Below are 25,106 nucleotides of genomic sequence, written 5' to 3'. Positions count from 1 at the left end.
TCCCCTATTCTGGCTGATGCAAGCAGCAGCAGCACCAGATCCTTGTCCACAACAACCAAGCGAGCCATCGGAGATCGAGGAGGACAGAACCCTTTGGCGACGTACATCGGACCGAAAAGTCTGTTGATCCAAAAGATGACTGGACTGTTGTTTCCCGACAACGATGACGATGACGACGACCCCAACAATCTTTCCATTTCTCCTATGGAAGCAATACAATGACTGTCGAAAGGATCAACCGCGCTCCGGACCTACCGTTCGCATCACCATTGCTGGCCCAAAGCTTCTTTCATCTGCATCCCGTTAGTGGCCATCTCCTCGTTCTATCATCAGTTTTTGCAAGTCACCACTGAGGTGGACATTGTTTCACATTCTTGTGAGTTGTGGTTCGGATGTTTTGCTTTCTTCTTCTTAGTGGCCACCTGTTGTGGACTCGATAGCAGAACGAGTCATCCAGCGGCGACGCGGATGAGTGGACTCAGTGGGGCAGTGAAGAACATTAGGCATTACATGTTCTTTTATTTCTTTATTTCATGAATGTTAAGTAGGAAGGCCTTAAGGGGCCTTATTGTAATAACTTTCATCTCGGGCCATGGCTTTAAGAGGCTATCGAATGGATTGAGAAAGAAAGCAGAAAATTATCAAGGATCTGTGTTCTCCTTCAACGAACTAGGGTCGGCGTTTCCTTGGAACCCAAGGTGCAGGACTCCCTTTAAGAGGCCATCACTCATCCCACTCCTACACTATTGGGATCTATCAAGACTGCACACAACACCATCCTGGTATTGCATGAATTATATCAAAACATTACAGCGGGAACAATGCCCTCATCTTGGACCATTCATGACCGCATCATTCTTAACAAACTGCACATTTATTTGCCTCTTGTGTCTCCTCTGATTGCCACCGTGTTATCAACTTATCATAACAATTATCATGAAGGCATCCAGAAAAAACTCTTTCAGATCAGGAAGGATTTTTATTGGGAAGGTATGAAATCCTCTGTTACTTCATATGTAACTGCTTGTACAGTGTGTCAGCGCAACAAGGCCGAGCACTTAAGCCCAGCAGGGGTGCTGCAACCGCTCCAGCTTCCCACGCAGGTTTGGTCAGATATATCTATGGATTTTATTGAAGGTCTCCGGAAGTCCTCCGGGAAATCTGCTCTTGTGGTCGTGGACAGATTCTCAAAGTATGGCCACTTCATTCCTTTGGAACACCCCTACACAGCAGTATCAGTAGCAAAGATATTTTTTTCTCACATTGTTCGTCTACACGGCATTCCGGAGTCAATTGTCAGTGATAGGGATGTCGTCTTCACTAGTCAGTTTTGGCGTGATCTATTCCACCTATGCGGCACAAAATTAAATTATTCTTCGGCATATCACCCTCAATCAGATGGCCAGACAGAGGTGCTGAACCGCACCATTGAAATGTATTTACAGTGTTTGGTGGGAGGACGTCCCAAACATTGGGTCGAATGTATTCCTTGGGCAGAGTATGCCTACAATACCTCCTTTCACATGGCCTTACAAGAGACCCCGTTCCGGATTGTCTATGGCAAGGATCTCCCCCCCCCCCCCCCCCGTCTTCTTTCTTATGTTCTAGAGTCCGCCTGGGTGGATGCAGTTGACACAACTGTCATTGAGCGGGATCAGTTGTTGGCAGTTACTCATCTCCGCCTATGGCAAGCCCAAGCTCGAATGAAGTAGTATTATGATCAAGGCCACAGAGACATTCAGTACAACCAAGGTGGTTTAGTTTGGCCGTGGCTCCAGCATTACCGACAATCTTCTATGACACACAACAGGCACAAGCTCTTGCCCAAATATTTTTGGCCATTCGTCATTTCTCAACGGGTGGGTGAAGTCGCCTATAAACTCAAGCTTCCTCTAGACGCAAGGATCCACGATGTTTTCCATGTGTTGTTCCTCCAACAATTCAAAGGCAGCGTCCCTCCTCTCACTTCGTCTTTACCATCGATGGAAGACGGACAGCTTTCTATCATGCCAACCAAGATTTTGCACTCTCGGCAGAATCAACAGCGCCGGGAAGTGTTAGTTCAATGGTCCCACTCTGACGCCACCAATGCAACTTGGGAGGACATCGACGTCTTTCAGCAGGTCTACCCCATGTTCGAGATTGTGGACAACCTTGTTTTTAAGGAGGAGAGTGATGTTGTGGACTCAATAGCAGGACGAGTCATCCAACGGCGACGCGGATGAGTGGACTCAGTGGGGCAGTGAAGAACATTAGGCATTACAATTAGGCATTACATGTTCTTTTATTTCTTTATTTCATGAATGTTAAGTAGGAAGGCCTTAAGGGGCATTATTGTAATAACTTTCATCTCGGGCCTTGACTTTAAGAGGCTATCGAATGGATTGAGAAAGAAAACAGAAAATTACCAAGGATCTGTGTTCTCCTTCTACGAACCAGGGTCGGCGTTCCCCTGGAACCCAAGGTGCAGGAATCCCTTTGACGAGCCTGATCCCCTTTTCTCCATCGATTTCTCCATTTCCATCGTTCCATTCCGTTTTATCTTCCTAAATCGTCACCATAGGTCGTCAGGGCAGAACAAGGAGACCTGGTTCTGATTCGGAAGTGTAAGAAACCCTCTCCCACCGTCGAATTACTCGTTCTATGGTCAGAGACCACAACACCACCTTCCGGGGATAGTGTGAATGCCAGATTATCTAGTGCTGGTGCAGCCTCACCTGGCTCGTATTTACATTCTAGAGCGAACTCATGACGGGTTTGGCTGGAAATCTCTATACAAGACCTCGTGTAGTCTGTTGCCTTCCTTGCCTTTGACGTGCGAGAAACAACCTCTACTTCACTCACTCCCAACCTTCCCCCCACTTTCTTCTGGCCTCCACCACCCCCCAAACATACTCCTGCCCCACCCTCCTCGACACCCACGACCTCCCCAGAATGTCCAACACCACAACCACCACCCTTCGCCATCACTCAACTAGAAGCAACTACAACTTCCGATACCATCGCCCTTCCTTCCAATCTCCTTTGCGATGGACGATCTGACTGTTCAATCATCATCAACACAATCCCCGGAGTCGAAAAACTTGTTGTTCTTCAATGGCTAATCCCTAGAGTTGAAAAATTATTTCATCGAAGACCACTTTGGTCCAGACGTAGTCATCTACCACCGTTACTTTGATTAAGGAGTGGCTGGAGCAGTGCTTTGTTGGAGCAATGAAGAGGTGGGCATCGTCCAACTTGGTTTTTTGGGAGGTGTCATTCGCCACTCTGAGTGGCTGCCCAAAGATTGTAGCAATGCTATTGAGAATGTTGTCAGTCCATAGTTACACTGGAATACCCTAGATAGAAATCCACTGCCCGTAGGGACTGGCAAGGACGGATGATTCCCACTCCTTAATCATCGACAACGGCGGATGCAGTAAGATAGGATAATCAATGCGGTGGCTTTATCACAAAGATTGGGAGAGAACAAGCCAACCAAGGGAGCCCAAGTAAGATAACTCTTGGTGAGTAGTCCAGTTGAAGACGAGCGCCGAACCAAGAGGCGAGGCTGGAATAATTCCAATGGGGCTCAATAATGGTAACAATTACTAAAGAGGTAAGGGATTGTCTTCCCAGTTGTAGGGAGTCAGGCAGAAAATCCTTGCCATAACAAGGTCATCGCGGCTTTGGACAATTTTGCACTCCTAGGATTTTTTTTATTGGAATATTGAGAAGCTAAAGGTGATCTTCTTGATGCAGAGATCCTTGGACCTGGTTGCAGACTTACTGCTAGCAGTGACAAGAACGAAGTGCTGGATGAAAGATGGGCAAGATGTTATCAGGACGGAGAGGAATGAGCGCTTCTCAATGTTCCTGATAGTGATGCAAATGAAAGCTCTTGAGCTCTCTTCCACATTGCTTATCAAAAGCTCATTGCTTCTGTAGATGAACTAGACTCCAGAATTTATTGCATTCTCACGTTGCCTTTTCCTCTTATTTCGAGCCTTCTCCCAACCGCGGTTTAATCCTCTTCTAGCTGACTGGTCCTCCGATTGCCATCACAATGCAAGTATGCGGAAAGAGACCCCGTCTCCTTCCCAATCTCGTTTTCTCGGACATTGATTCCAGAACTCCGTAACCTGTTGCTCGCTTCTCCCCTTTTGAATTGTACACCCTTTCCACAATCTCGGGTGAAACTATTCGTATCTTCCTCATTTCTCAGAAATGTCGGGTCCCGAGATCGCCTTCGTCGTTGTCGTTCCCTTCTTCCAATCCTTTTCGTGTTCAATCATCGTTTCTGGCTCCATTTCTGTCGTCAGGTTCTATCGCCATGTATCCGTTTCTTCATCACTCATTTTCCTTTTTTTTTTCTCCTCTTTGAATTCTTTATTTTTTGAAATAGTTGAACATTCACAACTATTTTTTCTTCCATGTTATTAGCTATGTTAATGAGAATTTTTTTTTAAATGGTGAATTTCCTTGATATAGGCAAATTACAAAAGGGTCAAGCTCCAAGGGGAACAGAGTCCCCAATAGAAATCCAAGACCTAGATACACCAAACTTCGCTAAACCATCAACTACATGATTAGTTGATCTGAAAATATCCTCCACTACATGATTGAGATTGAGGCCTTCAGAAGTTGACAATCTGATTTGGTGGCCAGACAAAAGTGGAATCTTCACAATATCCTCCGCTTACAAATTTATTAGTGGTTGACATCTAAATCAAAATATTCGTGAGATTTTCTTTGCGTCGCGTCTTTGTGTTCCGCTGAAGATAAATTTTTTCATATGGAGCGCCTTACAAGGAAAAATTTTCACTGCAGATATGCTCAGAAGAAGAGGCCACCCTGCTATTGATCCTCTTTGCCCCTTCTTCAACTCAGAGGTTGAGACATCCGATCACACCCTGCTCCAATGCTCCTACTCATGGAAAGTGTAGACTTCAATCCTTAGTAAGACGAGGCTTCAATTCTGTATGTCGGCAGATCTGATATCTTTTAGTAAGTTGCTCATTTGTACCCCCTTTCTTGGGCTTGGAAAGCTTATGGTCTCTGCTTGCACTGGCTTCATCCCGTGGGAGCTTAGGAATGAGCAGATATGCTCAGAAGAAGAGGCCACCCTGCTATTGATCCTCTTTGCCCCTTCTTCAACTCAGAGGTTGAGACATCCGATCACACCCTGCTCCAATGCTCCTACTCATGGAAAGTGTAGACTTCAATCCTTAGTAAGACGAGGCTTCAATTCTGTATGTCGGCAGATCTGATATCTTTTAGTAAGTTGCTCATTTGTACCCCCTTTCTTGGGCTTGGAAAGCTTATGGTCTCTGCTTGCACTGGCTTCATCCCGTGGGAGCTTAGGAATGAGTGCAATTGCAGGCGATTTGAGGCTAAATGTGATTCCGCGAAGAGAGTAGCCAAGCGTGTCTTGGGTCAAATCTCAGCGTGGCTTCTTACCATATGGCCTTTCTCCTCTTATGTGGGTTCCTCTATCCACGATAATTGGAGCACAATGGCAAAAATGAGATTTGAATCTAAGGCCTTTAAGCAAGAATGGACCCCCCAGAGCATGGTTTCCTAAAGTTGAATTTTTGACGGTTTTTTCTCTTGGCAATCCCTGGATTGCAGGCTTTAAGGGAGTTATCTCAGAATCCTCTAGAAACCAGCGTTCCTAGTATGCTGGCCTGTTAGGCATTGCTGACTCAACGTCGACTGAGCTCCAAGGCTTTCTTAATGGGCTTGGCGTTTTCAGAGACAATTGTAGTGTCCCTCTGCATATTGAAGGAGACTTAAAGGTGGTAATTGGTTGGTGCGAGTATGCTTCCTCTCCCCCGTGACACTATTGGGACTCTTTTAGGGAGATTCTTGAAATTGCTTCTCAATTTTCTTGTATTTGGTCTCACATTCCGAGATCTGCTAATTCGGTTGCAGATGTGCTTGCTAGGACGGGAGCAAACATTCTATCTCTTGTTGTTAGGGATTTGCTCCTATCCCCTTTGTAATTTTCTCTATTAATATATATATCTTTTTCGAAAAAAAGTTAAATCTGAAAATATGGTTCTTAGTAACAACAAATCCTAGAAGCATTGTTCTTGCCAATTAGTTAAGAATGCTGGATTTCATTTAAAATGGTGGGTGGTGGTATAATGCCCTATCTATAAACTGAGTCTGAAGTTACAAATTAATAAACTGTTAATTCTAGTGTCCCTTGAAATCAACAACAATTACAGAAGAATAGTACAGAGAGAAACAAGAGCAAAGGAAGTAAGAGGAAGAGAGATGAGATAGATGAGATATAGAGGTCGATCTTACTTTCAATCCTCAAAACCTTTAATTTAAAACATTTTTTTCTGATTCTCCTAGTTATAGTATTTTTTAAATCTTAGAATCATTATTTACATTAAATTGCACCTAAGCTAATTTTTAATTCTCACTAGGACTGTTTTTCTACTACTTGAGCATTCTCCCTCATGTTAGGGCTTGTATATCCCAGCTGCTTAGCATTTCACATATTCAGCCAAGTAATCTGATTGCATCGCCTTAGTAGACGCATCTGTGTGTTACTTTTGTGATGACATGTGTTGGGTTGTAGTTGAATTGCACTTATCTTTCATGAATTGACAATTTACTTCAATGTGTATAGTTTGTGCATGAAGGATTGGATTTTTGCAATTTGATTAACTGCATGTGTATCATAATACAGTTTCATTGCTTCTTCTACTGGCAAAAGCAATACCTGAAATAAGACTTCAACCTATTGATTCCTTAGATTGAACGAGCCATAGCCCTGTATTACACTTTAGCACTTGATCTGGTTACCTTGTTCTTTTTTTTGTTGCACCAAGTAATCAAGTTCCCTCCTATTAAGGTACAATAGTCTAATGTATAAATGCAGTGCCCATTCACTTCTGTTGTGATGTCTGCCAAGCAGTGAAGATTGAATTACTTTTATTTTTTTTGTATTGCTGGTTCCTTTCTAGACTTCTTTTTTTTTTTTTTTTCCTTTTGAGAATAATGAGAAATTGATTGCAAAGGGAAGAGAAGGTTACAAATTACTTGCAATCAGGGAACTTCCCTGTATTACACTTTAGCACTTGATCTGGTTACCTTGTTCTTTTTTTTGTTGCACCAAGTAATCAAGTTCCCTCCTATTAAGGTACAATAGTCTAATGTATAAATGCAGTGCCCATTCACTTCTGTTGTGATGTCTGCCAAGCAGTGAAGATTGAATTACTTTTAATTTTTCTGTATTGCTGGTTCCTTTCTAGACTTCTTTTTTTTTTTTTTCCCTTTTGAGAATAATGAGAAATTGATTGCAAAGGGAAGAGAGAAGGTTACAAATTACTTGCAATCAGGGAACTTCCCTGTATTACACTTTAGCACTTGATCTGGTTACCTTGTTCTTTTTTTTGTTGCACCAAGTAATCAAGTTCCCTCCTATTAAGGTGCAATAGTCTAATGTATAAATGCAGTGCCCATTCACTTCTGTTGTGATGTCTGCCAAGCAGTGAAGATTGAATTACTTTTATTTTTTTTGTATTGCAGGTTCCTTTCTAGACTTCTTTTTTTTTTTTTTTCCCTTTTGAGAATAATGAGAAATTGATTGCAAAGGGAAGAGAGAAGGTTACAAATTACTTGCAATCAGGGAACTTCCTTGCAATCTCTTGTTGTTAGGGGATAGCTCCTCCTTTTTTCTCTGGTTCTCTTAATAAAACCACCTTTCATAAAAAAAAAGGGGCTAAACAGGCCCCAGCACCAGCCAAATTGATAGCTCAATATAAAAAAAAAATCAAATCAAAGAAACATACATAATCAAATCCCAAATGGTGTGATGCAAAAACCAAAAACCAGCAGGGCCATCCAGTGTCCATAAGATAAGAATGACTTCCCATCAAAGGAGAAAGAGAAATAGCCAGCCATGCCAAGCTATCAGCCAACCATTGGCACTCCTCAGAGTATACTTCCACTGTAAAGATAACCCATGACATCAATCCATGATTTCATCTTCAAAACGCCAAATTCATGGAGGCCTGGCAACTGACAAAAGCCATCCAACAACCACAGTTGAATCATTCTCAACAACAAGAGGCCTATCAAAATATGTTCAGCCTATAGAGCAAAGCTCGAAGCTTTGCCTCATTAGAGTCAATTCTCTACTAGAAGTAGAATAATACCCTCATGACCTGGTCCAGATAGTCACCGAAGATTCTCCCATATCTTGTGGTGCCTGAATTTCTTTTGAAACTGTTGTCAAAATTCTATGTCAACCACCCTTCCTGAGAGGACTTCCATGGGATAACATGACTACCTCTAGAGTCAGTAAATGTCGTGGCTTCATGCTAGTGTGACCTCAAAACAGTGCTAGAAAGTGATGCCGGACAGGATAGCAATTATCCTGTAGGCGGATCAAGCTGAGAATCACGGGAGGAACGCAAGAAATCCGCCCTGAAATCGTAAAGAAATTCCTCTAAATCGATTTGAAATATCATTCAACAACCATCCCTAAACCCTAAACAGTCTTTTAACCAAACTCAACGCCCCCGACAAGCCCGGGTTGCAGCTCTGAATAACACGAACTCTAACCCGAAGAATTATGGTCCATCCCGGGTTCAATACAAAAGCTCCGATTAATGATCCGACTATGGGTCAGACTCCGACTAAAGATCCGATTAAGGATCCGACTACTTACCTCGGATCCGATTAAGGATCCGAATATGTACCCGCATAAGATATTCTCGCCTGCATCAGTCTCCTCGGGTTGGAAAGAACTTGCCCTCGAGGTCATAATAGCTTCAGCGGAACCCAAAAACGAAGGACACAAGGGTGAGACATGAAAAACATCAAAAGTCCTCAAATGACGCGCGGGAATGGCCAGCTTCGCCTGCTCAGGCGGCAATCAAGGAGGAGGATCCTCCGTGACGTCTCCATGCTCAACCTCTACTAAAAACATGGCTATCGGAGGATGAGTGGGTCTTGCCTGACGAGATCAGACAGTCGCGTCGGACACAACAATTGCACAAATACCACTGTCACTGATCATACTGCAGACTGGATCAACAACGGGGCAGGTCGAGTGGAAAAGATTGGCCTTCAGCCAATCATCCCCTAAAGCCCCCTGGGGAGGCACCAGACTCTGACGAACAACCAGAGGAGCATGGCCATCACCACACAACACATCGCCATCATCAGCAACATCAGACACAGGTTCACCAAGCCGCGCAATGTCATCGACCATGTCTTCCTCAACAGCTGCATCATCATATATAGGGTCACCAAGCTCCTCAATCTCATCGACCACGTCTTCCTCTACATCATCAACATTAAACACAGGTTCCTCAACATCATCATCATACACAGGGTCACCACACGCCTCATTGTCAGGTAACCGGGTGATGAATCGTTCGGCCTGTAACATACCAGAAAACTCGGGTAACGTTACTCTGAAACCGAGGTCTAAAGGTCGATCTCCCGGACCGCGGTGCTCCCTCTAGCCTAAACTCTGGTTGTCGAAACTGGGATCGTAATGGTGAGCTTCCATCTCACGAGACTCGAAATCTTGCGTCGTGAGACGCTGGGTTAACTCTGCGACTTGCCTCTACAAATCTGCAATTTTTACTAACTTGGCGACTTGCCTCAACAAATCTTCAAGTATCACTGCTTGTACATTACGGTTGCGATCACGACCACCATCCATGGAAGACAATATTTGTCCACTTTTTTTTTTTTTAATAAAAAAATAAAAAAAATAAAATAACTTAGGGTTTTTCCCCAAATCAAAAATACCTCAACGCTGGAAACTGTCCCGACGTCGATGGAAATTTTCTTCTGATATCGGGATTTCGGAGCCCCTTTTTTTCGAAATCGAGACCTCTCCCGGCGGCCCTCTCCAGTCGTCGTCTCCGGCAGCCCGAGGTGCACCTGCCTCGCGCGAGGTTCTCCTCTCCCGGACGAACCCCTGTTGCGGCACCACGAAACCTCTGTTTCGGCGCCCGTGTTCGGTCAGTCCCGAACTCGTTCCGTTCGGCCAACTCCGTTAACGGTTGTTCCGACGACGGCGACGGCAACGGCAACGTCGTACGATAGTTCCGGCGGTGACGACGTCGATGCCGAACCCTTTCCTTGCCGATTCCCTATCTTCCTGCAACTCCAGAGCCTCTGCTCTGTTTCTGTAACTCCGGCAGCAACGTTGAGCGGTAGCGCAACGACGACGGCAGCAGTGTTGAGTGGTTGCTCAACGGTGACAGCGTCGTCTTCGTCGACCCTTCTGCTCGATGCAGCGTCTCTGGCTAGATCAGCTTCTTCCCGAGCCTAAAGCTTTGATACCAACTGACGCCGGACAGGATAGCAATTATCCTGTCCGGCGTCAGAAAGTTACCGCAATGATGGCAATTTACTAACCCAAAATTGAGTATGGTGAATCATGTCAAATTTCTGCAGCATAGCAGACATCACATGTTAGGGAAAAGGCAATTAAGAAAATCTGATCAACAGACTCATCCTGCAAAGGACAAAATTTACATGTACTATCATGAACTACCTGACCGATGAAGTAATTGATCTGTTTAAATTTTTTTCCTTCTGAAACACACCACATAAAATGCTTAACTTTGGGAGGTGCAGGGCATCGCCAAACCAGAGATGAAAGAGGATGAGAACAATGCATAAAAGTGGAAACATTGTTTTCATCATCAGGACTAAATTTCTCAGCAACCAAAACACTTCAGTCAACTCTTTCTGGTGTAAATTTCACCGAAAATGCAAATCGCAAGCCCCATTACTAAATTTGTCCTGAACCAAGACTTGTTGATCAGCAACCAAACGAAATAAATGCAGAAAAGATGCTGCTAGGGGAACTTTGTCAATCTGTATATCTGACCAGAATTTAACCTCATTCATGCACCGTTGGAACTTGGCAGCCTTCCCTGTAGGGGTGGTTGAAGTTAAATTTTGATTGCTTTTAAAAAAGGAATCTGGACCTGGAGGGGGTGAGGGTATCCTTTGGGTTTGATTGCTTCAGGTTCCTGAGGGTATATTTTGCTCTATTTGGTGTGTGTGGCACCAGTACAGAGGCAAAACTCTAGGTTTTGCTTTATGGGTGGAAGGTATATTGGCGGCATTTTGATTTCTCGCTTGATAAGGATGAAATTTAGACCCTTTTTCAGTGCTATTACTAGTTCCTTTCCTTTCATCAAACACTTGTTGACCTATTTTGTCTTAATCTGCCCTTGATCTGCCTTAGGTCCTTGGTGGCATGTTTCTTTCTGTTTCGTTTATTATTTTTTTTGTTTTTTTGCACATGGATTCTGTGTTAGCCGTATATGTACTTGTTTCTCTTGTTGCGAACCATTTTTCGCCACTTTGTTTCTTTTCTAAACGAAGACTAGGGTTACAATTATCAAACCAGAGAACAAGTCCAGATTGTGGAGGTGAGAAAAAGATGATTGCTCTGTTTCTAGTAGAACTTCACTTTGAGATGACGGAGATTCTGTCTTTATTGCTGTTCTTCATTTAGTTGAGCAGCATCATCTCTTGTTTGGGTAGGACATTGGTAAAAGAATCCATTTCTGTTTTATTATGTGGCAAATTCATACCTGCTTATGGAATTTCATTATGTGATTCACTAGAACAATCATTGAGGAAATCATAATATCTTCTCTTTTATAAAAATCTTTTAACTTAAATTATCTTTTAAACTACTACAAAATTTGAATTCAGTTTCTTTTTTTTTAAAAGAACTTTTTTTAATGGTAAGATGCTTCTATTAAGCTAAAGAAGAAATTTCATCGAACGAAATATATAATGGAAAACTATAGGGAAGGAATTGCCAACAACAAGAGATGGTTTACAGACTCCATCTTTGGCTAGAACGGCTATAGAGTTTTCAATCCTCAAAGTGTACTGCCACGAAACCACATATGGCTGACCAATGTCCAATACTTCCTCATGAATGTATGTAAAGTGCAATGAAGGCTTTAGATTCTCTTTCATCCAACTCATCACAGTAGAAGAAAAACCGTCTACAATCAGAGCAGAAAAGTTTATGAAGTAAAGCTTGCAGACTTGACTTAGAGCTCTGATTTTCCGCTTCAGCTGAATGTTTCCAACCAATGGGACCTGAGAACACGAGCTGGACCTCACCATTAAAGTTTGCAGCCTTGACTTAGAGTTCTGATTTTCCGCTTCAGCTGAATCCTTCCAACTAATGGGACCTGAGAAAACAAGCTGGTCCTCACCATCATGATTCCTCATGACTTCACCAATACCGGCCAGACCCAGATTTTCCAAATGCAGCTTCCATTGAAGTTTAATGTGAGGCTTCCTAAAGGAGGGGAACCCCTGGCAATAGAAGTTGGGGTTGATGCTGTGTAAAAGTTGCAGCCAGTTCAAAAAAATAAAACTTCAAGTTCATTTTTTTTGTAAAGATATAAGGTCATACGCCATGTAAGCTAACTTCTTACCTGTTATTTGAATAGACAAATGCGTTTCTTTATTTTCCGCCCGTTATTGTCCATTTTACATATTTTTTTGTAATGGCATGAAAGAACAATTACAATGTGTTTTGTTTTCTTGTATATGCATATGTTCACATTAACCAAGCCAAATTTATCATATGGTAGAATGTATTTTACTTGACGAAAGCATTGCTATATTGATGCTTTTTAACTTCAGGAATGATTTTAGTCTTCTGGTGTTTTCGGTATATGCTTGTAATTTTATGATACATTCTGATCCTTGTGTTGTTGTCATCCTTCCTTATTTCAATGTTGTTCTTGTCTGTACTGTTCTGTAGTATTTCAGAAGCATCATGACAATTACACATGGTCTAGAAAGATCCCTTTCTTCAGGGAATTGGGATGTCAAACGATTCAAGATGCACAGAAAAGGTGTTTCACAGGTTATTTTTTGTTTCTATATAGTTAAATTATTTTTGTTCTTATGATAAGAAAAAGTGTTTTTGTTCCTTTCTTTTTCTTTTTCTTTTTTTTGAAAATGTTTGTATATCTCTTTCTTCTGCCAATATCTGATACCGTAGCTAAGAGGGTATCTGCCGTCAGCATTTTGCTGTGGGGTAACACTCTTCCATCAGTATCCTGAGGCCCAAGTTTTGTCCTTTCCCTGTCCTTTGTATTCTTGAATATTTGATATGAAGCATTTCTTCGAAGAAAATGAGGGAAAATATTAAATCATACTTATTCTTGCAGGTTGTTTCGAGGCTCTCATATATTGCCGCTCTGGGTCACATGACGAGAATTTCACCACAATTTGAGAAGACTAGAAAAGTAAGTGGACCAAGGGCATTGCAACCTAGCCAGGTAAGAAAATGTTCATTCCTTCAGCACGATATATTCTTTGAGATTTCATTATCTTCATTTATGCAGATGTTGTCTTCTTCTTCATTTTATACAGTGGGGCATGCTCTGTCCTTGTGATACTCCTGAAGGTGAAGCTTGTGGATTGGTGAAAAATTTGGCCTTGATGACTCACGTCACAACTGATGAGGAGGAGGGCCCTCTAATATCTTTGGTTAGTTAACTTCTCCAACATTTGAGATTTCAGCATGACCCATTATGTTTTGTTTATGCGATGTTTTGCTCTCTCAAAAAATTGGCGAGATGAATTTTTTCTTTTTTTTCTTTTTTGAGATGAGATGAGATGTATTATTGAGAGAGGAAATTTTCAAGGTGGCCTCTAGGGGTACTTGTGTTCAAGAAAAACATAAGAAGAAAGAACATACGCCCAGGAAATACATATCAATTAAGGAAGTACAAAAAGATGCAGGGGATCAAGATAATGGTTGATTAAATGGGAGAGAATTCCCATTAGGAAGCTTTTGCCTGGAGGTTACTTGGTTTTGCTAAGGATTTCTGTCCCACATCATGAGCTTATTGTTGCTGCTGCTTGGGTACTAGCTTGGAACCTTCACTTCTGCCCCAGACTAAATAATGCAGAAGCTTCTGATGCTTACCGTTTAATTAGTGTCATCAGTGCTGTCAAGATCTAGACGCAAGTACAAGATAAGATGATTTGGATGCATGCAGAAAATGGCAAATTCTTTGTCTCCTCAACATATGGACACATCAATGGATGGACTGCTAGCCATGTGGAGCATGAGGCTGCTATTGCTTGGTGCCTTTCTGCTCCCAACAAATTAAAAATTTTCCTTTGAAGCGCCTACTTAAACAAGATTCTCATAGTGGACAATCTTCATAGGCGGGGCAACCTTTGCCCCTTTTGTAACACTGAAGAAGAAAGTGTCATCCATCTTCTCCTTTATTGCCCATTCGCATGGCAGGTATGGACCTCTCTTCTTAATTGCATAGGCCTGCAGCTTTGCCTTCCAAAGGACCTCATCGACACTTGGTGAATGCTTTTGGAGACGAATATCCCCAAATTGGGAAAGCTGCTCCTCTCAGTGTGTTTGGCACGTATCTGTTGGTGCCTTTGGCAAGAAAGAAACAATCGAAGGTTTCAATTACAAGTTTGGTTATATGGAGGAGACCACTAATCGTATTGTTGGGCATGTGTCCTTCTGGCTTCTGACTAGGAAGGAGTTTGCTTGCCTATCCTTCAATTGGCATCTTGTGGCTCAAATGTCTGGCCCTCCCAAGCAATTGGCTATGAATGAATGTCAGCCACCTCCTTTGGGCACCCTCAAACTCCACTTTGGTGGTAGTGCTATTGGTAATCCTGGCATGGTTGGTTTTGGCGGTGTCTTTCCCGGCTTTAATGGGACTCCTCTCATCACCTATTTGGGTCCATTGGGAATATCTTACTCTACATTGGCGGAGCTCTGGGCTCATTATTTAACGTGATCACCTCAAAGACCCTTATTCATTGAGGGTGACTTGAGGGTGGCTGGTGCTCCTCACTTGTTGTGCTTCCTTGGTGGCATTTGGACATTATTTTTGTAATATTATGTTCCTGATTTCATGTTCCTAGATCAACAAATTCTTTTTCTGACAATCTTGCTAAGCAAGGGCCTCCCTCCAATTCCTTATTGTAAAATGGCTCTAGTCTTCACTTTTGGACGGATTGGTGGTTGGACGATGGTCCTCTTGCCTCTTCCCACCCAATTTTCTTTTAGATCACTTCTTGTCGTGACCTCTTGGTCTCTGATGCATGGAAGAATGGTTCATAGGATCTTTGTCTGAGACGAGGCCTTACTGATGTGGAGGCCATATATGCTTGTGATATGATTGATGGTCTTGACAGTGTTTGGATTCAACCGCTGGTGATTGACCGACTGATCTGGCTCCCCTGATGACAGCGAACGCTTCTCTGTCACCTTGGCCTATCGTCACCTTATGGGTTGGACACAACCTCCCGCCCTTTACCAAGCTGCTTTTGCTTGGAGGCACTTGGGGTGGAAGCCGAGACAATCAGTCACCTTCTCCTCCATTTTGCTTTTTGCCTAGAAGGTCTAGACCTCTATGATTGATAGCATGGGCCTCAGTTTTTGCATCCCCCCTGACTTGAGCACCATGTGCCGTTTCTCATTTGGCACTCTCCCTAGCCTCGGTAAGTTTTTTGTTAGCTGCTTGCATTGCTTACATTCCATGGTGCCTTTGGACTGAAAGGAATTCCAGACGGTTTAATCATGCCTCGCGCTCTGCCACTGAGGTGATTTGCACCGCTATAGGTCTTATCTTTACTTGGATTCGCACTCGAAAAGGAATTGTCTGTCTATCATGTACCCCTTCCCGCACCAACTGGAAGATCATTGCTCTGATGTCCATTCCCTCAACGCCCCACCAAGTTGATTCTTTGGTCCTAGAGGAATTGCTATTATGTCATACTCTGGTCCTCTTGGTGTTGCGGACTCGACCACTGTTGTGGCCTTCTCCACGGGCTTCGCATCTACCAGGATCGCTTCAGATGTCCACTGATTGTGGAGGGCGACTCCAAAGACATCATTGGTTGGTGCTCCACCGCTTCCTTCCCCCCGTGGCATCACTGGCAGCTTTTTCTTGATATTATGGATATTGTTTCTATTACCTCTTATACTTGGTCCCATGTTCTTAGATCAGCCAACTCGGCTGTTGATTTATGTGCCTAATTGGTTCCCTCCCTGCAATCTCTTGTTGTTAGGGGAGGCCTCCCTTGAAGTACTTTTTTGGTTTCCTTCATAATTGAATCATCATCATTTCAAAAAAGGACCGCCCATTTGAGTTGTTTTTTCCTTGTTTCCTAAAATAATAGCACATCCATCTAAAAAAAAGGTGAGCTTGAGGCGGTTGAGGGACCTGCTCGTCATCCTTCCTACGCCGCCCTCGAACCCCTCCCCGAAATCCCCCTGCCCCTACACCCCCCCCCCCCCCCCCCCCCACAGGACAACTGTCAGCTATCAACCCCGCCTCGAGACCCAACTTCTTCCCCGTCAATACCAAATGCCGCCATCCCAACCCATCAAATCCCCTGCTCCCTCGTCGCTCCTGAAAAATATCTCCCCCCCGACTCATTAACCCTTCCCAAAACTCTGAAAAAACCCCTCTTCCACTTCCCAACAATGCCTCGGAAAATCAACCAATAGTCTCCTACCCTGTTGATGGATGGGAGATCTGTCCTTTCTTCACTGCCAGCTCAGTTGCCTTGAGCCCCCAAGCTCCGACTCCCTAAAGAGCCCTGTCAACACCATCACCTGGAAATTCCCCTGCTGTCATCAGACTCGGGATCCTTCTGTGATCAATGGGACGCAAACCCCAAAGACCCTCTCATTGAATGGCAAAAAAAATGCCAACGTATATAAATACCCCCTCCCCCGCATTTTTTGCCCAACCCCCCTAAAGACCTTCAAGCCTAACTGCACAATGGAAGCCTCTAGCTCAAACACCAAATCTCCCACCACCCTTCCTCTCCCTGCACCCTCCATAGTCAATACAGAAAAAAGGCTTCCCATATCCCCTTTCGCCTTTACATACTCCAAAAAATGGAAGAAGGACAAAGCCAAAGTAACCAGCCCCTCAAAACCGAGCACCCCTAGAAGCCCTCCACCAAACCTCTTCCCTCCAATACCCGAATATCTGGCTGACTTCGCCCAGATAAACCAGAGCAAGGGCCAAGCTGACCTCCTCCAATTCCTACAAGAGCAAGAGCAAGACTTCCCTCTAGAAGAATTCATTGAAATGACACTCCTTGCGTGGGTCTTCTGCAATTATTACCATGGAGCTTCTCTCTGCCCAGAGAGGGATATCACCCCCCCCCCCCCCCCCCCCCCAAAATGATTATCCTCTCATGGAACGTCAGAGGAAATCGGCTCGCGGTCCAAGCGCACCATCATCAAAGCTGCTTTTTTTGAAAGTAAGTCAAATATTGTAATATTAATAGAAACTAAGCTACAATCTTTTGACATTTCTGTGGCTCGTGATCTATGGTACAATTCAGACCTTGAATGGGCAAAGGTCGACGCGATTGGGCACTCTGGTGGCATCCTTGTCATTTGGAACCCAAACTTAGTTGACGCCACTCTCTCTCAGCCGGGCCGTTTTTCTATTGGCATTCGTTTCCTTGACCGCATTCTGGGGACATCCTGGGCATTAGCTGGAGTCTTTGGCCCAACTCGTCAAAATGACCGAGCATCCTTTTGGGAAGATCTCTCTCTTTGTCCAACTTTGGGATTTGCCCTGGCCCTTTGTCAGGGATTTCAACGCCATCCTTCTCTGTTCTGAAAAAAAGTCCTCCTGCTACCCGAACCACTACCACTATGAGAGCTTTCTCCGACCTCATTGGAAGCCTCGAACTCTCTGAAATTCCTCTCTCTGGAAAAAAATTCATCTGGTCAAATGGCCACACCTTTCCTATCCTTTCCAAGCTTGATAGATTCCTTGCCAACAATGAGTGGCTCCAATTATTCACCAACACTTCTGGCCAAGTCCTAAATAAAGTTGGCTCTGGTCATTGACCTATTCAGCTCAATACTCACCCCCCTGCTTGGGGGCGTTCTCTGCTTTGTTTTGAAAACTCCTGGATCCTCAATGAGTCATTCAACTTTGATCTTGCGGTCTGGTGGCAAAAACTTGCGCCACACTCTAATCCGGGCTGACCGCTCCTCAAAATCAAAGCCTTGAAGGCGAAGACCTGCACTTGGTTGGTAAATCATCGTGCTGCTGCTGCTTCCCAGAAAGATTCAGTACGTCGCAGCATCTCTGAGCTTGATCTGCTCGAAGAATAAAGGTCCCTCTTTCCTCCTGGTTTACTTCTCAGAAATCAACTTAATCTGGAATATTTAACTTTACTTACCCCCATGGCGTCACTGGCAGATTTTTCTTGATATTTTAGAGATTGTTTCCACCATTTCTTGTACTTGGTCTCATATACTTAGATCAGCCAATTCGGCTGCTGATTTGTGTCATAAATTGACCACCTTCCAACCCCCCCATTGCCCTGATCTCTTCTGTCTTCTTCATTTTGGTGCACCTGAAATTTAGATATAAGGTCCTAGATTATTAACAACAGCTGAACTTGATACTTCTGATAGTTCCATTTTAGCTGAACTGATGGTCTACCAATGCATGAATCAACTGTTCCATTAGGTGCCAGCTGTGCTTCTGAAGTGAGGGTTTGACTTATTTAAACATGAACTATAATGCATTTTCCAGACCTCAGTTTCTTTATTCAGTATGCATATGTTTGTCATTTGTTAACGCTCATGTATTTTTACTTTCTACTATCTGGATTCTAACATTTTTTGTTTTGTCTTAGTGTCATAATTTGGGTGTGGAAGACTTAGAGTTGCTATCTGCGGAAGAGCTTCACTCTGTAAACTCATTTTTAGTTATATTTAATGGGCGCATTCTTGGGAAGCATAGGCAGCCTATGGTATGCACTTCTGGGAGATTATTTACATTAAAATGACATTGTATGATACCTTGGATACGTCATAACTACTTATCTGCTCTCTTTTCTTTTTGTAGCGATTTGCTAATGCCATGAGAAAATTGCGAAGGGCGGGTAAGATTGGGGAATTTGTGAGTGTTTATGTCAATGAAAGACAGGTATAATCTTGTAGTTATAATTCAAGTAGTTGTTGTAGTTAGGAGTGGATTATTAGCTTATAAATCTAACATGGAATTCTTTATTTTGAGCTTTTGATTGTCTTGTAATTGGCATTAACATCTCTCTACGATGCTGCCAGAAATGTGTTTATGTTGCTTCAGATGGGGGTCGCGTGTGTCGTCCACTTGTTATTGCAGACAAGGGCATCTCTAGGATCAAGGAACATCATATGAAAGAATTACGGGTTTGTCTCATCCATTTTTGTGAAGATGCATCTCTGGTTTACTTGTGGAAGTTTCTTATATGATTTCTACTATCCAGGATGGCATCCGTGTGTTTGATGATTTTTTACATGAGGGGCTGGTAGAGTATCTGGATGTTAATGAAGAGAACAATGTAGAGGTCAGTTACCAGTACTTGATCCTGAGTCTGTGTTCTGTTATTGCAAATCCTAATATTTGTAATTTAAAGTTATCTGTAACTTATCTTTTATAGATAGCTTTGTATGAGGGAGAGGCCCAACCTACAACGACACATATAGAGATTGAACCTTTTACCATTTTAGGAGTTTGTGCGGGATTAATACCCTTTCCTCACCATAACCAATCTCCCAGAAATACATATCAGGTGCTTTTCATTTTTTCTTTATTTTTTAATTTTTGTTATTTTGTCTTTATCATTATGCTTGTATTTTTTTGCTGTTTTTTACTGCTTCAAAGTTTAACATTGTCTGTTTTATTTTCTGTAGTGTGCTATGGGTAAACAAGCCATGGGAAATATTGCTTATAACCAGGTAAGTTCTTCTATATTGTTATAGTACCTTTGTTACTTTGATGTTAATTTTAGTTTGAGTAAAGTAAGGATTTTTTTTTAAAAAAAAAAGGAAAACACAAGGCCAGCTAAAGGAGCACTCCCTTTACAACAAGAGATTGGAGGGAGGCTCTATGCTTGGCAAGAGAGTCAGCTAAAGGATTGGCTGACCTTGGAACATGGTTCAAAAAACAATGAAAAAGAGATACAGTTTCAGAAATCTGATGAAAAATGGCCCAGTGCCTCCAAGGCGTGTCAATAAAAGAAAAAAGAAAAGAAAAGAAGAACACCAGCTGATCACCACTTGAAGTCACCCTCAATAATGAGAGGACTACTAAGATGGTCATTGAAGATGAAGAGACCTTGGAGGAGGGCATAGAGCTCCGCCGAAGTAGAGTCAGCAATACCCAGCATAGGTAATAAGAGGGGTACCATGAGCATTACATAATACACCACCGAACCCGACAATGCTCGGGTTGCCGCAAGCGGTGGCGTCAAAATTGATCTTGAGGATCCTTGGGCAAGGTGGTTTCCAAGCAAACGGCAGGAGGACAGGTGGGAGCGTACATGTTGGCCAACATCCACCAGTTAGTGCGAAGATGGGTACCAATCAGGCTAGCGAATTCTTTTCTGGTGTGAAGCCAAGAGGAGACTAGCCAACAATGATGCTGGACAAATCCTCAGCGTTGCTGACTTTGCAATTAAATCTTCTGTTATTTCTCTCCCTCCAGAGGACCCAAGGAATGTGGGCCAGACAGGTTGATAGCAGAATCTTCCCCATTTTTGGGATAGAGGTTCCCTGAATCAGTCTACTAGTGCTGAGAAGATTTCTAGGGAGGTAAAGCTGAAATCCGATCTAACTAATTGGGCGAGTCTAAACCTTCCAGGCGAAGGGGCAGTGGAGGAGGTGGGATACCTTCTCATCTTCAGGAGGCAAAGGATGCAAGGAGTTGTTTTGCCACACTTTCTCAGGTTGTTTGCTGTCAGGATTTTATTTAGGATGGCGCACCAAAAGAACTTGATTTTCAAAGCTGAGAGACCCCAGGCTATAGCAGGATCATGGGGGACTGGAGCATCGGTCCAGACATTAACGAGTTTGTAGGTAGAAGTCACCAAGAAATGGCTGCTGTCCTCATACCTCCAGATAATTTTATCATAAGAATTTTAATGAATTCTAATTGGCTGAAGCTCCATAATGAGTCTAGTCACGAGTTGACTCAGTTGCGACTTAGTTGTTATGATAAAATAGTTTTTACTGGCTGTTGCGAGCTTCTGTATCATTCACTTTCTTGTATTCCCTTTTATTCTCAATTTTTTCTCCCCATTTGAAAAAAAAAGTGAGAAAAGAAAGTCTTCTAGTTGCTAAAAGAGGGATAAGAGTCTGTCTAGTTCCTGTACTTTGACTTCCTACCCACATTTTTATACTAACATCAATAAAAGCATTTTTTTTTTTTTGAAAAAAATATCGTTGATTAAAGTTCTTAAAAGAATTAGAATCTCTTTACAGATTTGATTGGAGGGAGAGCCCCTCCTGGGCAAGGGATTCAGCCAAAGAGTTGGCTGATCTCAACACATGAATCAATCTATTACATCTAAAGCAAGGCCAATAGCTTCGAAGAAGAATTGCCACAATTGCCGAAGAGGAGAAGCACTCTTTTGGCACCAATTGATGATGACGAGCGAGTCCCCTTCAACAGTGAGAAGGCCATCCTGTTTCTTTGAAAATCCTTAGGCCATGGACAAGCGCAGACAGCTCAGCATAGGTGGATTCAGCAGAGCCAAATGAATCCACAAAGGAGAGGATGGCATCTCCTTTGTTGGTGAGGAAAACACCTCCGAAGCCAACAAGGCCAGGGTTCCCGAGGGAATTGATATCAAAATTTAATTTGATACAGTCCTGAGGAAGGGGAATTTAGTGCTGAAAATAACGGTGCTTGAGGGCGGATAAAGCAGCAATCTGCGTGCAATTCTCCTTGGCATATCCGCCTTTGAATTGCTGAAATTCCTTCAGCATATAGAACTAGGAATTAATGCTGTCGACAACACAGAAGATAATGGAATCCAACTGAGACAACTTCTGCTGAAAGGGCCTATGCGAAGATCAACCGAGAGATGTAGGTGGTGCAGGCTTAGTGCATGATTTTGCAAGTTTAAGCAGAGAAATCTGAGGGACTGGGAATAAGCTCAATCAAAGAGGCCAAGAGGCAGCAACTGATACCAAACTGGTTGAGAAATCTTGTCTAGTTTGTCCAAGCGAAAGAGCATTGGGCCAGCAGATGATCAACGATCTCATCCCAGGTGCTGCAAACTGACAAGCAAGATTGGGGATGAGGGTGTCTCTTTTCTGAAGATTGTCAAGAGTGAGAATGGTACCCTTCAGCCCACTCTAAATGAAGAACTTAACTTCATGAGGAACTGAAAGAGTCCAGGGGCTGTCAATCATAGAGTCCAGACCTGTCAGACAAAAGCACAGTGCAGGAGAAAGTGGCTAATAATCATGGGGATCTCCTTGGCGGATGGTACGAGAGCCCTGGAAAAAGCTGCAGACTGTGCCATTGAGCACATAGTATGAAGCCGAAGAGATACAATTGCGAATCCAGAATCTCCATCTATCCCAAAACCCATGTGCTGCATAATGTCATCCAGAAGGGACCTGCTCACCCGATCAAAAGCCCTTTCAAGGTCAAGCTTGAGGACAAACCTAAGGAGAACCTACTTGACAAAATGATCAACAATCTCATGCGTGGCCATAGCTGAATCGAGGATGTCCCTGCCTCTCTCATAAAAGCACTCTGACCCCAGTGGATTATGGCAGGAAGAACAACCTTAAGGCAGCCAGGATGTGAGCGATGATCTTGTACGGGATTGATACGATGCTGATCGCTCTGAAGTCATGAGGGCGCTCAGCGCTAGCTTTCTTTGGCACTAGAGCAATAAGAGAGGCACCAACACTCTTAAAGGTGATCCCTCGATTGTAAAAGCTGCGAATCATGGAAATGACGTTTGATCTCATAGTGGCCAACAAGCTCTATAAAATTCCCCGTTAGACCCGTCAAGCCCCCAAGCCTTATCTCGAGGGAGCCCCAAGACCGCATCCTCAACCTCCAACTCCGAGAAAGGGAGCTCAATGAATACTGCCAAGGTGGGAGATATCGAGGTGAAATGGAGACTAGACAGGTGGGGTCGGTGGTGGCACTCCTCCCTATAGATATCTTTAAAAAAATTGTGAAGAGCATCAATAATAGAGGCCTTATCCGAGGTAACTTCATTGTCAATAGAAAAGGAAGTAACCCGGTTAGTCCTCCGGTAGGCGGAGGTGATAGCATGGAAGAACTTTGTGCTGGCATTGCCCGCAGCCAACCACTTGAAGTGGACCCTTTGCTTCCACTGAACCAGTTCATTGTAAAGAATAGTTTGAAAACTACATTGAAGAGAGATACAGTTGGAGAATTCAGTATAAGTAAGGCACCATTGTTCCTCAATCACATCAAGGGCAGCAATCTGAGATTAAAGAGAGGACTTATGAGAGGTGGCAGTAACGCGACGTTCTGAGGACCAAGATTTGAGTTTTTCTTTGAGGCGTTTCAGCTTGTGTGAGAGGGACCAGCCGTCATAATTAGGGTCCCCAAGAGCCCCCCACCAAGAGGTGATATTATCGGCAAAGTGCTTGTCCATCAGCTAGGTATTGTCAAACCCGAAGGCCCCATTTATCAAGTTTGGTGTCAATCTGGATGGGCCAGTGGTTGGAGCCAGCACGACTCAAGACCGACACACTAAGTGTTCCCGTAGAGCCGGAGCCAATCACTGGTGGCAAGGAAACGATCTAGCTTGGAAAGGATGGGAGGCCACTGTCCGTTTGACCATGTGAAGAGAATTTATTGCTTGGGCTTGCTGGTTACGGATGAGGACTCACTCTCAAAAAGTGGAGAGAAAATGGGTCTGGGAGGGGTTTGGCTCGGTGGTGGGGGTCCATTCAAGCAATGGGTGGAGCAATGATAGTAGACAGAGTTTGAGAGAGAGGAATAGGGGGGGGAGGGGGTAATTTTGGAGGGATTTTGGCTGAAGTAGGGGGTCGTGGGGATGGTTATAAAGGAGGGGGGAGAGGTGGGAAAAAAAGGGACTAAGTGGCAACGGGAGGGGGGTCCTGGTAGTGGTGTGATGCCATGAGGAGGTTGGGGTGTCAGAGTGGTAAGGGAATCTCTGCAGAGGATCAGGTTCTGATAGGAAAGATAGGGTAGGCAGTTGGAGGCATAGAGGCAGGAGGCTGTCTGGGGGCTCAGTGGTGGCAAGGGGGTCTGCTGACCAGACAGGCAGTCCAAAGGGCTGGCAGTGGTGGTCGGGTTACGTGCCGGCCAGGGGAAGCGTCGCTGCTGCTGCCACCCGTGAGAGAAACATAGTCTCCCACAAGTCCTCCAAATGTGATGCCGAGCCAAAGGGGAGATTGGTCGATGTCAAGTCGAACGAAGGTTGTCCTAGAGTGGACGCAATTGGGGCAAATGAAGAGTCGGGCTCGGTCAAACCACCGACATTCAGCTATGCTCTTGTCCAGCCTGATCAAGGTACCATAGTGGCTGGTGATGAGGTAAAAAATGCTTTCCTCCTAAAGTTCAGGCGGGAGGCTTGTAATTTGGACCCATTGGCTGAGGCCCCATTGATGCAAGGAGAGACTTCAGTCTCGGATAGAAGCAATAGGGGTGGAGGTAGGGAGCTGAGTTGCCATCCAATGGTCCTTGATTGAATGGAAGGTGACAATCCACTCACCCGGGCAAAGATAAGACGCCAGCCAACTTTAATCCAGGTGCAGGTGGCATGTGAACCAATCCGAGATGAATTGACCCTCAGCCACTGGGGTGCTGGAGGTAACCAAGGCAACACAAAGGAGACGGTCGAGGCCGGAGCGATTTCTGAGCTGGGGGGTCTGTCGGGGTGGGGGTGGCGGAATTGTGAGCAGATATATGAGTAATCCGGGTAAACAACATTGGGAAACTGTGAAGTAGATTCTCAGGTATTTGAGAGGCACTGCAGACTCAGCCTTATGTTTCAGAAAGTCAGATTTGGGATTATAGAGTTATGTAGATGCTGACATGGTTGGAGACATTGATGGCAGGAAGAGTACCACTGCATATGTATACACATTGGGTGGTACAACAATTAGTTGGGTCTCTAAGTTGCAAAAGATAGTTGCTCTTTCCACTACTGAGGCAGAATACGTCGTCGTGACTGAAGCCAGCAAAGAGATGGTATGGCTGCAGTCTTTCTTGGAAGAATTAGGTCTCAAACATGGGAATAATGTTTTATATTGTGACAGTCAAAGTGCTATT

At 43.8% G+C, this 25,106-nt stretch overlaps 1 protein-coding gene across 2 annotated transcripts in view; it reads left to right on the top strand.

The window, feature by feature from the left end:
- LOC137944634 (DNA-directed RNA polymerase III subunit 2) overlaps window positions 1-25,106 on the top strand; it is a 109,581-nt gene that overhangs the window by 70,216 nt on the left and 14,259 nt on the right. For both annotated transcript variants that reach the window (XM_068790336.1, XM_068790337.1), the window contains exons 17-25: window positions 12,773-12,877; window positions 13,185-13,295; window positions 13,390-13,506; window positions 18,682-18,798; window positions 18,894-18,974; window positions 19,115-19,219; window positions 19,297-19,377; window positions 19,471-19,602; window positions 19,724-19,768. In XM_068790336.1, the coding sequence (XP_068646437.1) occupies window positions 12,773-12,877; window positions 13,185-13,295; window positions 13,390-13,506; window positions 18,682-18,798; window positions 18,894-18,974; window positions 19,115-19,219; window positions 19,297-19,377; window positions 19,471-19,602; window positions 19,724-19,768 (894 nt within the window). The remainder of the gene's footprint in view (window positions 1-12,772; window positions 12,878-13,184; window positions 13,296-13,389; window positions 13,507-18,681; window positions 18,799-18,893; window positions 18,975-19,114; window positions 19,220-19,296; window positions 19,378-19,470; window positions 19,603-19,723; window positions 19,769-25,106) is intronic.

The sequence above is a fragment of the Aristolochia californica genome, unplaced genomic scaffold (assembly GCF_029961685.1).
Source record: "Aristolochia californica isolate CCGP_79_NKW_82.1479 unplaced genomic scaffold, dmAriCali1.0.hap1 SCAF_11, whole genome shotgun sequence".
NCBI lineage: Eukaryota > Viridiplantae > Streptophyta > Magnoliopsida > Piperales > Aristolochiaceae > Aristolochia > Aristolochia californica.
The sequence above is the reverse complement of the archived record's forward strand: the minus strand, read 5'-3'. Positions and strand labels throughout refer to the sequence as shown.